Source organism: Primulina tabacum, chromosome 11 (assembly GCF_025594145.1).
Source record: "Primulina tabacum isolate GXHZ01 chromosome 11, ASM2559414v2, whole genome shotgun sequence".
In the NCBI taxonomy this organism is placed as follows: domain Eukaryota; kingdom Viridiplantae; phylum Streptophyta; class Magnoliopsida; order Lamiales; family Gesneriaceae; genus Primulina; species Primulina tabacum.
Window position 1 is genome coordinate 7555210 of NC_134560.1, and position 15272 is coordinate 7570481.

Below are 15272 nucleotides of genomic sequence, written 5' to 3' on the forward strand. Positions count from 1 at the left end.
CACGTCAGGACAACGACACCGGCCATCATCGAATATAAAAGTCCCATCCGCCTCCAAACGAGCAACTTCCTGGAAAATCACCATATTGTGGAATATAATGTCGACCACCTACGACAGATATATATGAACAAACACTTGTCAACCCGGCCGTGGGTAATATAAAAAAATATATTTGGGAATCGTCCACTTTCCATGCAACTAATATTTTTTTTATGGTCCAGAGGGTAGCTCCTGTAGGCACTCGACGCTTACCACTGGTGGGTAATTGTCAGAAAAATTACTTCACCGTCATAACCCTGAGTATTCCTATTCCTATAAAAGGACCACAGGGGCTTTCAAATTCCTCCATGATTGATCAATATTTCTAATAAAGAAACCAAAGGAAATGGAAAGCAAAGGTGATCGAGGGACAGAATATGAAGACTTGTTGGATGTGATGGCGGAAAAGTTGGACGTGGATAGCTTTGTTGGCGAGCTCTGCGGGGGTTTCCAGCTCCTGGCGGACCCGACGAAAGGGTTGATCACTCCAGCGAGTCTGCAGAACAAGTGTAAACTGTTGGGATTGGAAGAAGAAGATGCGGAAGCCATGGTGCGAGAAGGTGACTTGGATGGAGATGGCGCGCTTAACCAGATGGAGTTCTGCGTTCTTATGGTCAGGCTCAGCCCAGGGATCATGCAAAATGCGGACGTATGGCTCGAAAAAGCCATTCAAGCTCACTTCCAGCCAACTGCATCGTCTTCATAGTTATCATGTCTTCTGTTTTATCGTTATAATAATTCACTGTTACTACGGTTTGCTATACCTCAATTGTGCTGTATATATGTATGTTATGGTAAAACTTGCAAGCAACCATCGAGTGATTGACCGACGATTTCGGTCGGGGAATAAATCTAGCAAGCGGACTAGGTCAAGTTATAGTAAATGGATGATGAGTCCAAGTATCGATCCCACAGACACTAATATTTAATTACTAGAATTTTTATCACTTAACTTAAGCTAGGCAAAATAAATAAAAAGATGATATGTGAATTATTAATCTAAATTATTCAAATATCAAGGAGGGATTCAAATTCAAATAAATAACTAAGACACACAACGGTACCAAACTCTACTAGGTTGACACTTGTTAAAATCCAATTAATTATTTAATTCTTGACAATCACGGTGAAATCCCCAATTTTATTTATTAAACGATTCCTCGAGTTAATAAACCTATTTAAATCTAACAGTCCAATTATTTCTAATTGAATTTAATTATATCTATATGCATTAAATCTTCGTGGAATTTCAGTTTTCACCTAAAACCGCACACTGAAACCAAATACTATTTCTAGTCAGTTTAACCATGTGTTGATGACTTCTTTGTTGCTATATTTAATCAATCATCTTCCGATTCGTGATTAATCAACATACATGTAAATAGTTGATCAGACTGTTAACATGAAATATTAAACTAACATCAATCAATAATTAAAATCTAGAAAAATAATATAATGAAAATAAAACAAATATCAAATAAAGTATTATTTGGCCCTATTGTGGTCTTAGCCTAAAGAAAATTATTCCATGAATTCAAAATAAAAGTGAAAAGTCATATTTAAGTTTATAAAAGAAAACAAAATTAAGAATGGATGAAAGGAATTCTGAGTGATTTGTGGTGTGTGATGAGGAATTCCTCCAGCTTTTGCCTCTGTCTTCCTCCCTATTTTTTTTCTCTTCTTCCTCCCTGGTTCTCTTCTTTTCTCTCACTGTTACGGATCTCCTCCCTTATGTTCACTTCCGTTCTCTTTCCTTTCTTCTCTCTCCTTCTCTGTACTTATTCTTTGCCTCATTCTCTTCCTCTTTTTTCCCTTCTCTGCTGTTCACTTCCGCGCTGATTTTTTTTCTCTGTTTGCGCCTCCCTTTCACGTCTCTGCCTCTTCTCCTTTTATCCTTACTCAATGGGCCTCCTTCTTTCTTTCCTTCTAAGCCCATATCAAGTAAAGAAAGTATAGATAAGATATTTATCAAGATTTACATAGATTTTTCAATATTTCAATATCATTAAGGAATAAAAATATTTTATTTCTCTTCTTTTGATATTTTATTTCCTTTGAAATATAGTAAATTTATTTTATCTCTTAATTTAAACATTTTTTCACTTTTATTCAAATCTAAAATTATTAATTCAAATAATCACATAATTAGGGATCAAAATTCTAGATAAGGGCAAATATTATAAAATTAAATCCCTAAAATATTTGCAAGATTTGGCCTTATCAGTGATCATTACAGGAAATTAATACCGATCGACGTGAGATGAAAAATCTAACCTTCCAGCACCTCATATTGTTAAATCTCGACGATTATAAGATCCGATTCATAAATAAAAATTGAAATGTCCATAAAATCTATTCGAGGAAAAAATACATTAGAAGGACGCCGGCCGGAGTATCCAGGATACTCAGATGCTCAAGTGAAAATTGAATATATCAATCGTAGTTCTTGGCCATAGAAATGACCATCTTCCATAGAAATTGGTTATCCTTCGAAATTTTACTCATCCCTTGGATAGTATTATAGGATATTCATCTCACAAAATTATGTGGATACAGATTTGTCCTATTACGCCATTGTAGGAATTGCAATTTGAAGATTAAACAACTCGCAAATAGACCAGCCAATTCGAAGTCAAGGAAAGATAATCTATCTTACACGTGGTTCTCATGAAACATGAGATATTGTCATGCAATATACAACGACTTTTATTTGTAACAACAATATTGCAAATCACAAGATTCACAATCACGAAATTTTGCAAACTCTTTGTGTCAAAATATGAATACGATATGCAAGTACATTTGATTTTTATTCTCTTTGTTGAGATGCTATATGTTGTTCATTCTGGAAGAACACTCGAAACGCTTTGGCTGTTATATTGTTTAAAGTATTGGAGTTGTACAGAATCACCAGCTATAACTTTTTGTAAAATAACAAACCTCAGTCATACAATTGTTATCAAACCCTGAGTCATGTATTCGATCATCTGGGATTGCAAATAGTGCAATTATTGAGTAAATGTTGTTGTAATACAATAATTATTCCTCTTGAAAGAGTAATTGAAACGTGTTACTTGGTGTGTTTTACGATTGAAAAGATTAGATTTTTAATATTACCACCAGTTGAATATATTGTTTCATAAAAACTCGTACCAATCCGTGAAACAGCCACTGGTGCCTAGGCACCCCAGCCTCTCTCGTGCTTCTCAGGAAATGCCCAGACATCTTTTTGGGTGATGAGCCTTCTCGCTTTGTTTATACATTAAAGTTCATAATTTTATTAAGATTCTAATTTTACATGTAGAAAAGGTTCATATAAAGTGTAATTATATTAAAATATTTTTTCTGTTTAATTTTGTATTTGAGTTTGAAAGAGTTGTTTGACATAAAAGTACTAAATAGATATATAGATATTTGGTGAATCAATTATAGTTGTTTATGTGTAGTGTTGTAACACCTTAACACAACATGCAGCGAAATAATATAATTTATCACACAATTAAACTTTGATAAATAAAATAAGACAAAATTAATATAATCATGTACAAATGTACACACAAATGTGTTGCCTCGGAGAAAAGATTAACTAGAAAAACTTGTCTGTTCACAAAACCGGTACTAGTGAATAAAGAAAAACTAACTCCCTTAACAAAGTGAGGAAGAAAGTACATCCAAAACACTTATTAAACCAAATAACCAAAACTACGGATGCAATGTTTGTGAAGCCAAACTCCTATTTGATAAACACCACTATAATCAATATAGTGATTAGGTGTTGTACATGAATGTCTTCAACACTGTACGACAACATTTCAACACACCTTAGATTTGAGTTCCTTATTAAATTATCGATGTACGTGCTTGATCTCCTACAGTGTCTTAAAAGCTCTTCTTCATCAAACAGATCTCAACATCTATTATTTATTATTTATAATCTTCATTTGCCCTAAGTTTTAATCATTGAATATAATCCTAAAAGATATAGAAACACTAGTTTTATTAGGAAATAAATTATTTTAAATAAATATATCACATCTAGAGCTTATCAAATACCTCAATAATTTAGAAAGATAAAACTATATAATTTAATATGTTACAATATTATCAAAAAGAAAATATAATTATATTCTTTTCAGAGTTTTATTTTAATAAATTTTTCTCATAAAAAAAAGTGTTTTTGGGTAAGAAAAATTATCGGGCCAAGGGTTTCTTGCTTTACAATATAATATAGATGACCTAAGTGGGCATGTGTGAGTATGACTATATTTACGTTATTTAAATGTAAGAAAATGGACCACTCGATAGAACCCGTGGGTTGAGGAGTGGGTGACCCATTTTACAAATAATAATAACATACAAAAATGGGGTTAATGAGATCCTACCTATGTTGGCACTACCTTCACTTCAATTTCAACGGATAAGATCTTGCCACATATACAATTTCAAAAAAAAAAGTGGGTCCTATATATGCATGAGCAAATCTTGGCCATCCATCCTATCATGGGGACAATGCCCACATGGGTAGGATGAAATAAACCCAAAAATGGCACATTCAACTCGAGTGAAATGGAACATCTACTTGATTTCAGCATTTACAGCTGCGTGTGTGGTGTTTTTTTAGTCATGTATTTTTATTTCCAACACAAAATTTCTCCCTTTTGTCAGTTGGGGAGGAGTTCTTGTTACATTTATGTCTCGAAATATGTCGTCGTTAATATAAGACATTGATATCAGAAGAACAATTAGTCATCATAACATGTTTTTTTGTGTATTATGATTATATTTTGAATGAGTAGGTCTCTTGTGAGACGGTCTCACGAATTTTTATCTATGAGACGGGTCAATTCTACCGCTATTCCCAATAAAAAGAAATAATTTTAACATAAAAAGTAATATTTTTTTTATAGATATGTCTCACAAAATACGATATCACACAAATTTTTGTATTTTTGAATTGTGTGTTGTGTCTTTTAAGTGACTTGTGAATGAATACAGTTAGGTGGCTCGATAAATCAAATCTTTTATCGAAATCAAGAATTATACTCAAACAAACAATACATACATGTGTGTGATTTAGCGTGTGGCTATTGTTTTGGTAGTCATCTATCTATATGTTGCGTAATTCAATAATTTAATCAAATCAATAAATTATACAATATGACATTTTACAGATATTTATATATAATTTTTATTCGAAAGAAAAAGTGATTTATGAACCACCAAAATGTAGCGTAGGGTCTTTTCTTTCCAATCTGTTGCCAACCAACTACCAACACACTTGCTATATTAATTAGTGACCACTCATCTTCTTTCTTTATTTATAATAGTTATTCTGTACACGGGAAGCAATGATAAAACGCGATCTTTACATCAATTTTATTATTTTGTAAAGACAAATGATAATTTTCGTGACAAACACTTGTGTGAGACGGTCTCATGTATTGTATTTTGTGAGACAGATCTTTTATTTGAGTCATCAATGAAAAAATATTATTTTTTATGTTAAAATTATTATTTTTTTATTGTAATATCGGTATAGTTCACCCGTCTCACAGATAAAGATACGTGAGACCGTCTTACAAGTGAACTGTTCTATTTTCGTAGACAAAAAAATCAAATGACACAAAGTGATTGTTATTTAATGTATAAGAAAACATCTAATCTGATGGATAAAAAAGATAAAATCGTATAAAATGATTAGTTTGCCTAATAATTTAATTTTGTTGAGAATTAACTCAAATTTTATTATTTAATTGAAAAAAGTTAATTAAAGAGTCATGCTATAATAAGATAGTAAAATAATAAGATTTAATTAGGATTACAAAAAATAATAATCTCAAGTTTCCGAATATTCCTTTTTTGTTAATGGGAGAAATAATTATTTATATGTCTATAAATAAATTCACTATAATGCTTATGAAATAAATGTAATTATTCATTCAAAATAATTGGTCGCCGTTCGATCATATCGGCATCGTCGTGATCAAACGATCCAGGTTTCTTGCAGCTTTTCATCCTTAGAAAACCGTACAACTTCCGAAACTCTTTAGGCACGGTCTCCTTCCAGTGAGCGGCGGCACCACCATCTTCCGACGCATAAGTCAGATCCGCCGGTGATGATGCCGTTTTCAAGGCTGTGATGACCGACTTCAACGCGCGGCTCGGAGAGTTCCTGTTCGCCAGCATCAACTCGCCGATCTCAGCCGGGCTCATGGTGGCGCCGCTCTGGAAAATCTCCTCCACTTGTGGGAACAGTTTGTGTTCTTTGACTCCTAAATAATTACACGCTAAGTCTTTGAAAGAATTAAAATCGCACATCGGGAAATGGATGCAGACGTCGATTCTTCCAGGCCTCAACAAGTTGGAATCAATTCCCTCTTTGGTATTCATGGTGAAAATCATGATCCTCTCATCTTGAAAATTCAATATCCCATCCATAAAATTCAGGAAACCAGACGACGAGACCTTCGACTTCTCCGAAAAGTAACGATCCAAGTGTTCGATCACGATCAGAGATTTACACGTAGTATGTAACAGAAGCATATTCAGATCAGCATCATCCCGCACCTGTGACAAATCGACGTTAAACACGTCGTAACTCAGCAAATTCGCTACAGCAGCTATGAAACTGGATTTCCCGGTGCCGGAAGGGCCGCACAGGAGATAGTTGCGCCTCCAAACGCGGCCTATCTTATGGTAATACTGCTTGGACTTGAGAAATGTCTCCAAATCATACCGTATCTTGCTTTTCAAATCCGAATCCATAACCATCGAATCAAAACTAGCGGGGTGATTGAACGGAACAGATTTCCACCTACCTCCACAGTTATTATGGATCTTCAATTCCTTCCTCCGCTGCTCGATATCATCAGAAACCCCGTGAATCTGCTGCAGATAAGGTTTTAGAACTCTGCGCTTGTCCTTTCTTCTGATTTTCAGCACAAAACTCCTGGTAACCACCTGGTTCGCAGCATCCCTCTGGACTCTGTTGAGCCATGAAACTCTGGCTCCGAGAAAAGTATCGAAAATCACCTGATCATCGTCGAGCGACAAAACAATATCGATCGGCTTCTTCCCGGAGAAGAGATTGGTGAAATCGGAATCCTCCAAGGAAGCCAAAGAATTGACGTACAGAGAAACCCGTCGGTAAAATTGGTTCTCCTGGTGGGTGGAATCGTTGAACTCGGGAACTTTCAAGTGCTGGTGGACATGGAACCGATCTTCGAACCAGTCCGCAAATCTCCTTACTGCGTATATCAGACCACTCCGATGCAGGAACAATCGAAGAAGAAAGATCGAGCATAGAATCGAGAAGAATATGAACCATAATTTTAGTGGAAACATGAATATTGATGATATCTGAATTGTGCGTTAATTTGTATGCCAATGAATCAAAGAAAAGGAGTCTCTTCGCTTTTTTAAAGGAAAGAAAGAACAAGTGTCATTATTATGGGCCAAGTTGAATGATTGCGATGGTTAATTGCCGGCGATACACGGAGTATTATTTAATCCACAACAATACCTCGCTATTTTTTTTTATTTTTTTTATAATTAGATTTCGAAGTTGAAATCTGAATGTCAGATGAGTTATAAATCATCTACGAGTTTACGAGTAATTGAGATAGGATTCTTAATCAAAATTTTAAAATCTACTCTGATGAAATACAAAAAATCTTATGACATCGTCTCACAGTTCGATTTTGTTAGATGAATCTTATATCCGATCCGACCTATGAAAAGTATCATTTTTATTTCAAAAATATTATTTTTCATTCAAAATATGGAACGCATCGATCCGTCTCACAGATATAAACTCATAAGACTATCTCGCATGTAAGTCTCATGTTATATATGTGAGACAGGTCGACCCGATCCATACATACATTAAAAAATAATATTTTTGACATATAATTAATATTTTTCATGAATCGAGTCATATAAAAACTTTGTCTCTTAAAATTAAAATGCGAGACGGGTCATAAGAGTTTTTTGTTATATTAATCATTTTATGTTCTTTTATAACGTTTTACAAATACACATCATTCGATTGTTATAAATTACTCTTTTGATTATATTATTATTTATTACTTTATCATTATTTCTATTTTTAAAACGAATGTAAATCAAATAAATCCGAATTTTATCGAATGGTTATTGGGTTGACAACTTTCGACAACTACAGTAATCTAGTCAATATCTGTGCAACAAAAGATTGACGTGATACTCGAACTATCGAACTTTTACTATTATTATTATTATATTATTATATTATTATTATCACATTGAGAGGTAAGATTTTTGTTGTTAAGTGATCGGATTTGTTTCTCCAATTTTGGAAAGTATTTAAAAAATATAAATAAATCATAAAATTTGTGTGGATTATTTTACGATTCAATTTTGTGACATAAATATTTGACTCAATCTATTTAATAAAAAATATTATTCTTCTGTTAAAAATATTAATTTTTATTATGTTATAAATCGACTCATATCACGTATATATATATATTCGTGAGACCATCCACGAAAAATATACCATATATAAATAACCCAGTAGTGAAGTTTGATGCCCAATCACCTACCCTATGTTTGCCCATGGTCCCGTCATCCAAAATAATACTCCATGTATAACTTGCGCTTTATAAAATTCTTCAATAAAATTTATTTATTTTAAAAACTGAATACATTCTGTATAGAAATAAAAATAGTAAATATGTCGTGCCATTTATCATAGTTTCGATACTATATTTTATTACATGACTAATCACATCCATCGATTTACTTTTTCGTTAGGTACATCTTTGTTTAGAAAACTATGATTAAAAAAAGTTTGAGTTCGAAATCATGCATAACTAGAATATTGTGATCGTATTTAAAATATTCTATATATAAAAATAAAGATATTGTGGTCCGAACTGAAGAATAGGTTTCTTATGAGACGGTCTCACGAATCTTAATATGTGAGACGGGTCAACCCTACAGATATTCAAAATAAAAAGTAATATTTTTAGCATAAAAAGTAATACTTTTTCATGCATGACCCAAATAAGATATTCGTCTCACAAAATACGACTCGTGAGACCGTCTCACACAAGTTTTTGTCCCAAATGAATCTCGCATATTCGTAAATCTCTATTAATATTTTGGCTTTACGTCAATTTTGCAGAGGTGACTGAAGGAAAGAAGATGGGATGAACCAACCACACAAAGAGTTGGCAAGTTGATCAGTTGCCTCAGTACACCTCCTTTTGCAATGGATGTCATGCTGGTGGGGAAAATCAGAAATGACAGCTACAACAAACCAAAAAAATGGCATCAAGTATCGTTCGCGTACAACTAATAGAGTAGTGACAGTTTTTGCACAAAAAAACTTTGAACGATAGGAAGATTTAGAGTTTATGGATTAAGTTCCATTTTTGTTATGCAACAGGTTGTACAAATGGGCATTTTACCTTATGAGTGAAATCATTTTTACTTGAAAAAAAAACACGAGTTAGAATATTTCTATTATCCTTAAGTTTTAGTACTGGGCAAAATCAACATCATCGAGCTATTTCAAGCCGTTTAGGAGTTCCAGCCGTTATGTCAAGGAGTCAAACCGCTGTATTTGTTGAACTCTAGTTGCAAAAGATCATATGACAAAATTGACCCATCTGAAAATCCAATGTAACAATTTTGAGCATCTCTATGAGGATATTGCAGGTCAAGTCGTTCTGATGAATGCTGCAAATAGAAAGATCATACAATATCCTACCAACACTAGAAATGACGAAGTTACGTACTTGGTCTATGGTTTGTCAGTTTTTCAAATAGCATGGAATTAAAATCGATAAACAAGAAGAATATTTAATGATATGTATAAATATTGAAAAAGACTTGTCCATAGTGTCGGAAAGTAGTACAGATGATCATTGGAAAGTAAAAGTCGATTTTGAGCTTCTCAAATTCACAACCGTGTCTTTCCTCGACTTTATGTTATCTTCCATGTCTCAAACTTCATATTTGGTTTAAACATTTTACTTTTTATGTATTATGTTATATGCTTCCTTAATTTCTTATTTCAATGTTTTTAATTATTTTATGAAACTATTTGACTGAATATATTTTTCTTCTATGTTTATTGCGATACTGTTTAGCATTTTTTTCTTAAAAAAATAAGCGGGTCGGCCCGCTTAACCCACGGCCCAATGTGGGTTGGGCTGGGTTGACCATTTAGAGGCCCGCCAAAATGGCGGGCTGGCCCGTCCTGCCCCGCCTAATGATGAGTTGCCGCGGGTGGTGGGCTGGTCCGCCCCGCCAACCCGTTTTGACATGTCTAATCTTCACGTGCAGTTGGAAGAAATCCCCATTCTTCCTTGGCAAATTCACAAGAGAATATAATTTTAAACTTATTAGCATTAACAACATTAAAAATTGCAGTCAAGTCTTTCAAATTGTTGTTAGCCAATCGATCCTCATTAGCATTCCAAGTTTCTTCGGGTTTAAGAATTTTATTTCCTCGTCATTTGTCTTTGTTAGGTGCTCATATCCTGCAAAATTGATTTTCAAGCTTTTTAATCAATGGATTTTATGAACATCCTCATGCTTCATTTTTTATATGAGCAATTTGCACCATTCAGTAGTGGTGGTTTGAAAATAGATTTTTCTTCACAAATAAAATCTATTCCTGCAAAATCAAACAAACACAACCGAGATCACACTATAATAAATAATGAATCCTCTCTTATGACAATTGTTATTTGTGTATTCTTGCAGTGTTATTACTTGTTCTTTATCGTTATTTATTACGCATGTGAATGATAAAACAAAAAACGCAAAGACACTAGGATTTAACGTCGTTCAGACAAAAGACCTAAGTTCGTTGGGTCATGCTTAGCTTTCAAATAAATCCACTAAATATAAATTGTCATCATACAAGGACTTATTCAAACTAAAAATACTCTCTCTTTTTATCGACGTCTCTATGACTAAGTACTAGACTTCACTTGATAAGCACTACTCGTAATCGTAATATGCCTCAATCGAACTCCCTTTGATGGAAATGCAATCGGCGGTGACCACTGCCACTAAACCGTAAAAATTGACTGTAAAAATGTTGAAAACCTAAGGTATGTGTTATTCTGTTTTAAGAGCTAAAAGCAAATTGGAAATTGCTAACCATCTCTCATTGACTATAATGTATATCTACTCTGGCTAATTATATATACCAGCGATTCGTAACACGTACACCATTATGTACATTGTTCGGGAGTATTAAGTATGAAGCAAAATTGTAATCGGATAATTTTAGCCGTCAAAATGAAATGAGCAGATCTCTTGTGAGACGGTCTCACGAATCTTTATCTTTGAGACGGGTCAACCCTACCGATATTTCACAATAAAAAGTAATATTCTTAGCATAAAAAATAATACTTTTTCATGGATTACCCAAATAAGAGATCAATTTCAAAAAATACGACCCATGAGACACACAAGTTTTTCCCAAATGAAATTTGATGCAAAATCTGGTGACCGGAGTTAAAAGATGACATCAATTTTATAAACAATTTAAAAGAAATTGTAAAGTTCTACTGAATTATACAAAATTAATAATGACGTGACTTAAAGATATTTTTAATAAAATAAAAAAATAATTATAAAATTAAATATTTTAATATCTTTTTAAATAATTAATATGAGAATTCATGCTTAATAATATAATATAAATATTGTTATTTTAGAATATCTATTGTTAATGTTGATTTTGCTCACGACTTGTTCCGAAGAGGTACTGAGTCGTCTACTTGCGATACGATTCATGGCGTCTACACCGATGAGTGAGGCGGACGCCGACGCCACCATTAATTCATTCTCAGTACAATTCGGCACGGTGGAAGCGCTCGAGCACGTGAGAAAACTGACGGACGTGGGAGCCACGACGCGTCTCCTTCACCAATGCATTGCCTATCAGCGTGCGCTAGATTTGGAGCTTGAATCTTTACTTTCTCAGCGCTCCGATTTGGATCTCCAGCTCTCGAATCTCCACAAATCGACCGAGGTTTTGGAGATAGTGAAGGCTGACTCTGAGTACATGCTTTCCAACGTCTCCTTCACCTCCGCGCTCGCTGATCAGGTATCCGCCAAAGTCCGCCAACTCGACCTCGCTCAATCGCGAGTTCAAGACACGCTCTTCAGAATAGATGCCATCGTCGACCGCTCCAACTGCCTGGACGGCGTTCACAAATCTCTTCTCGCCGAGGATTTTGAATCTGCTGCATCATTCATCCAGACATTCCTCCAAATTGATGCCAAATTCAAAGACTCCTCAACCGCGGATCAGCGCGAGCAGCTCCTTTCCTATAAGAAGCAATTGGAAGGCATCGCCAAGAAGAAACTTTCCTATGCTGTAGATCAACGGGATCATCCCACTATTCTCCGCTTCATCAAGCTCTACAGGCCTCTCGGTCTCGAAGAGGAAGGCTTACAGATTTATGTTCAATACTTGAAAAAGGTAATTTCCGTGAGATCAAGAATGGAATTTGAGCAATTGGTAGAACTTATGGAGCAATCGAATAATAACACTAAAGTACATTTCGTTTCTTGTTTGACGAATTTGTTTAAAGACATTGTCTTGGCTATTGAGGAAAATATTTCAATTTTGATTGATTTGTGTGGTGAGGATGGTATTGTCTATGCCATTTGCGAGCTCCAGGAGGAATGTGATTCGCGGGGTTCTATCATTTTAAAGAAGTATATGGAGTATAGGAAATTGGCGAAATTGACATCTGAGATTAATTCATATAAGAACGATTTGCTCTCTGTTGGGGTGGAAGGGCCGGAACCTAGGGAGGTTGAGCTGTACCTGGAGGAGATACTGTTATTGACGCAATTGGGTGAAGATTACACAGATTACATGGTTTCAAAAATAAGGAGTTTGACCTCTGTGGATCCAGAGTTAGGACCTCGAGCTACGAAAGCTTTTAGGAGTGGGAATTTCAGTAAAGTTACGCAGGATGTAACTGGTTATTATGTGATCCTGGAAGGATTCTTTATGGTGGAGAATGTGAGGAAAGCAATTCAAATAAATGAGCATGTGCTCGATAGTCTTACCACGTCTATGGTCGATGACGTGTTTTATGTGCTGCAGAGTTGCTGCCGGAGGGCTATTTCTACCTCCAATATTAACTCAATGATTGCCGTGCTGAGCAGTGCTGTGAGTTTACTAGGGGGTGAATATTGTGAGGCGTTGCAACAAAAGATGAAGGAGCCTAATCTTGGGGCAAAGGTTTTTTTGGGTGGTGTTGGAGTGCAGAAGACAGGAACAGAGATTGCCACTGCCTTGAACAACATGGATGTCAGTGGTGAGTATGCCTTGAAACTTCGCCACGAGATCGAAGAGCAATGCACTGAGGTACATACAGACTTTGTTTCCCTTATACGTGTGTTTCATCATCATCATCATAGCATATTCCCACTAGTTGCGGGGTGATACGCATGTTTCTTATTTCTAAATGTGCTTCTGCAGTTATTATTAAGTTTGGATTTGATATGCTATATGTTACATATTTTCTGAAGTTCTTTGGGAGCTATTAGAGAAACTACAGTCAGTGACAAATGATGGTTGATATACTCGGTTGACTGTAAATACCATCACTTGCATTTGACCTGTGGATTTCTGCTGCAAGCAATTATGCAATATCTTCCAGAATATAGTTTGCAGTAGTGAACTTGATGGCCAGGGAGAGAGCAACAGTGTATAGGATTGCCTTTTAAGGTCTTCAATTTTGTTTGTGGTTAGGATCTTTGTCAGTCATGCTACTCTATCTTGAATAGCTGAATAGATTGTATTTCAATTAAAGGAATTTGCTTTTTTTTTTTGAAGTACTTTGTTTTGAATCCAAGCTTTTGAACATGGAGAAAAATGATTCAAACTTATAGATGAGGAATAGTTTGTGATTATAAACTTCATAGAAATCTTCATAAAATATCGGTTTTTAAGTTGTATTCAAATTCGAATGCATGAGAAAGATTTTCGTCCCAGACACCGCATGAATTTCTCATGTAGTGATTTGTGGCAGGGTAGCATCAATTTGGCAATATCCACTTATTTTGGCTGTCCATGTTCATTATTTTTGTTGTGGATGAATGATTTTTTGTTGTTTATACTGAATGTATCCCTGCAAACCCTGGTTAGGTGCTCAAGTACATCTTTCTAATGTTAATGATTAAGATGTTCTCATGGGACATGTGTGGATGCTTTTTCCCCAAAATGTATGCCTTAAAAACCATAGGATTCTTGTTCTGTGTTTTCTCCACTTATCTTATTCCTTATTCTTGGAAATACGTTGAAAGTACTAACTTCAGTTTCCTTGCATCAGGCGTTCTCTGCACCTGCAGATAGAGAGAGAGTTAAATCTTGCTTATCTGAATTAAATGAAATGAGCAATAATTTCAAGCAGACGCAAACGGTTGGAATGGAGCAACTTGTGTCATCCGTGACACCCCGAATCAGGCCAGTATTAGACAATGTGGCAACAATTAGCTATGAGCTTTCCGAGGCAGAATATGCTGACAACGAGGTTAACGATCCCTGGGTGCAAAGGCTTCTACATGCTGTTGAAACCAATGTGGGATGGCTTCAGCAATTGATGACTACCAACAATTATGACACTTTTGTACATCATGTCATTGACTTCATTGTGAAAAGGCTCGAAGTCATCATGATGCAAAAACGATTCAGTCAACTAGGTGGCCTTCAGCTGGATAGAGATACCAGGACACTGGTCAGTCATTTCTCTAGTATGACACAGAGGACTGTTCGAGACAAATTTTCTCGTCTCACTCAGATGGCTACTATCCTAAATTTGGAAAAGGTCTCGGAGATTCTGGATTTCTGGGGAGAGAACTCAGGTCCCATGACTTGGAGACTGACTCCGGCTGAGGTTAGACGAGTATTGAGTCTAAGAGTGGATTTCAAACCTGAAGCCATATCTGCTCTCAAATTGTAGCTCTTGATTTTCTCTCATGTTTTTTTTTGACCTTGTGAAGTTAAAAGTTTTAAAATTTGTACAGTTGTAGGGATTAAGTTTTCAATCAATGTACTAACCATGAGTTGAGTTTATTTTTTGAACATATATAAAAGAATCATTATGAAATACAGGTTAACTGGCAAACTAGCATGTAGTAGGTACCCCAACCTCAACCCGACCTCGAACTCGAACTCATATTAAGAATGATACAAATATGATACAAAT

General features: G+C 35.1%; 3 protein-coding genes across 3 annotated transcripts; 2 read left to right on the forward strand and 1 right to left on the reverse strand.

Annotated features, from left to right (window-relative positions):
- The first annotated feature begins 385 nt into the window (after window positions 1-385).
- Window positions 386-745, forward strand: LOC142519591 (calcium-binding protein KIC-like). Its single transcript, XM_075622631.1, has one exon. The coding sequence runs from the start codon at window positions 386-388 to the stop codon at window positions 743-745; it is 360 nt and encodes a 119-aa protein (XP_075478746.1).
- A 5061-nt stretch (window positions 746-5806) lies between these two features.
- On the reverse strand, window positions 5807-7437 carry LOC142518879 (AAA-ATPase At2g46620-like). Its single transcript, XM_075621703.1, has one exon. The coding sequence runs from the start codon at window positions 7381-7383 to the stop codon at window positions 5971-5973; it is 1413 nt and encodes a 470-aa protein (XP_075477818.1). The 5' UTR covers window positions 7384-7437; the 3' UTR covers window positions 5807-5970.
- A 4340-nt stretch (window positions 7438-11777) lies between these two features.
- Window positions 11778-15123, forward strand: LOC142518501 (conserved oligomeric Golgi complex subunit 4-like). The gene is made up of 2 exons (XM_075621285.1): window positions 11778-13429; window positions 14397-15123. The coding sequence occupies exons 1-2, from the start codon at window positions 11837-11839 to the stop codon at window positions 15024-15026; spliced, it is 2223 nt and encodes a 740-aa protein (XP_075477400.1). The 5' UTR covers window positions 11778-11836; the 3' UTR covers window positions 15027-15123.
- Window positions 15124-15272: the final 149 nt, after the last annotated feature.

Bases quoted from the DNA above. Each gene is read 5' to 3' on its own strand.
- LOC142518879 (XM_075621703.1), bottom strand. From the start codon at position 7,383: ATGTTTCCACTAAAATTATGGTTCATATTCTTCTCGATTCTATGCTCG.
- LOC142519591 (XM_075622631.1), top strand. From the start codon at position 386: ATGGAAAGCAAAGGTGATCGAGGGACAGAATATGAAGACTTGTTGGAT.
- LOC142518501 (XM_075621285.1), top strand. From the start codon at position 11,837: ATGGCGTCTACACCGATGAGTGAGGCGGACGCCGACGCCACCATTAAT. The intron at 13,430-14,396 runs GTACATACAGAC...TCCTTGCATCAG, and splicing joins TCGAAGAGCAATGCACTGAG to GCGTTCTCTGCACCTGCAGA.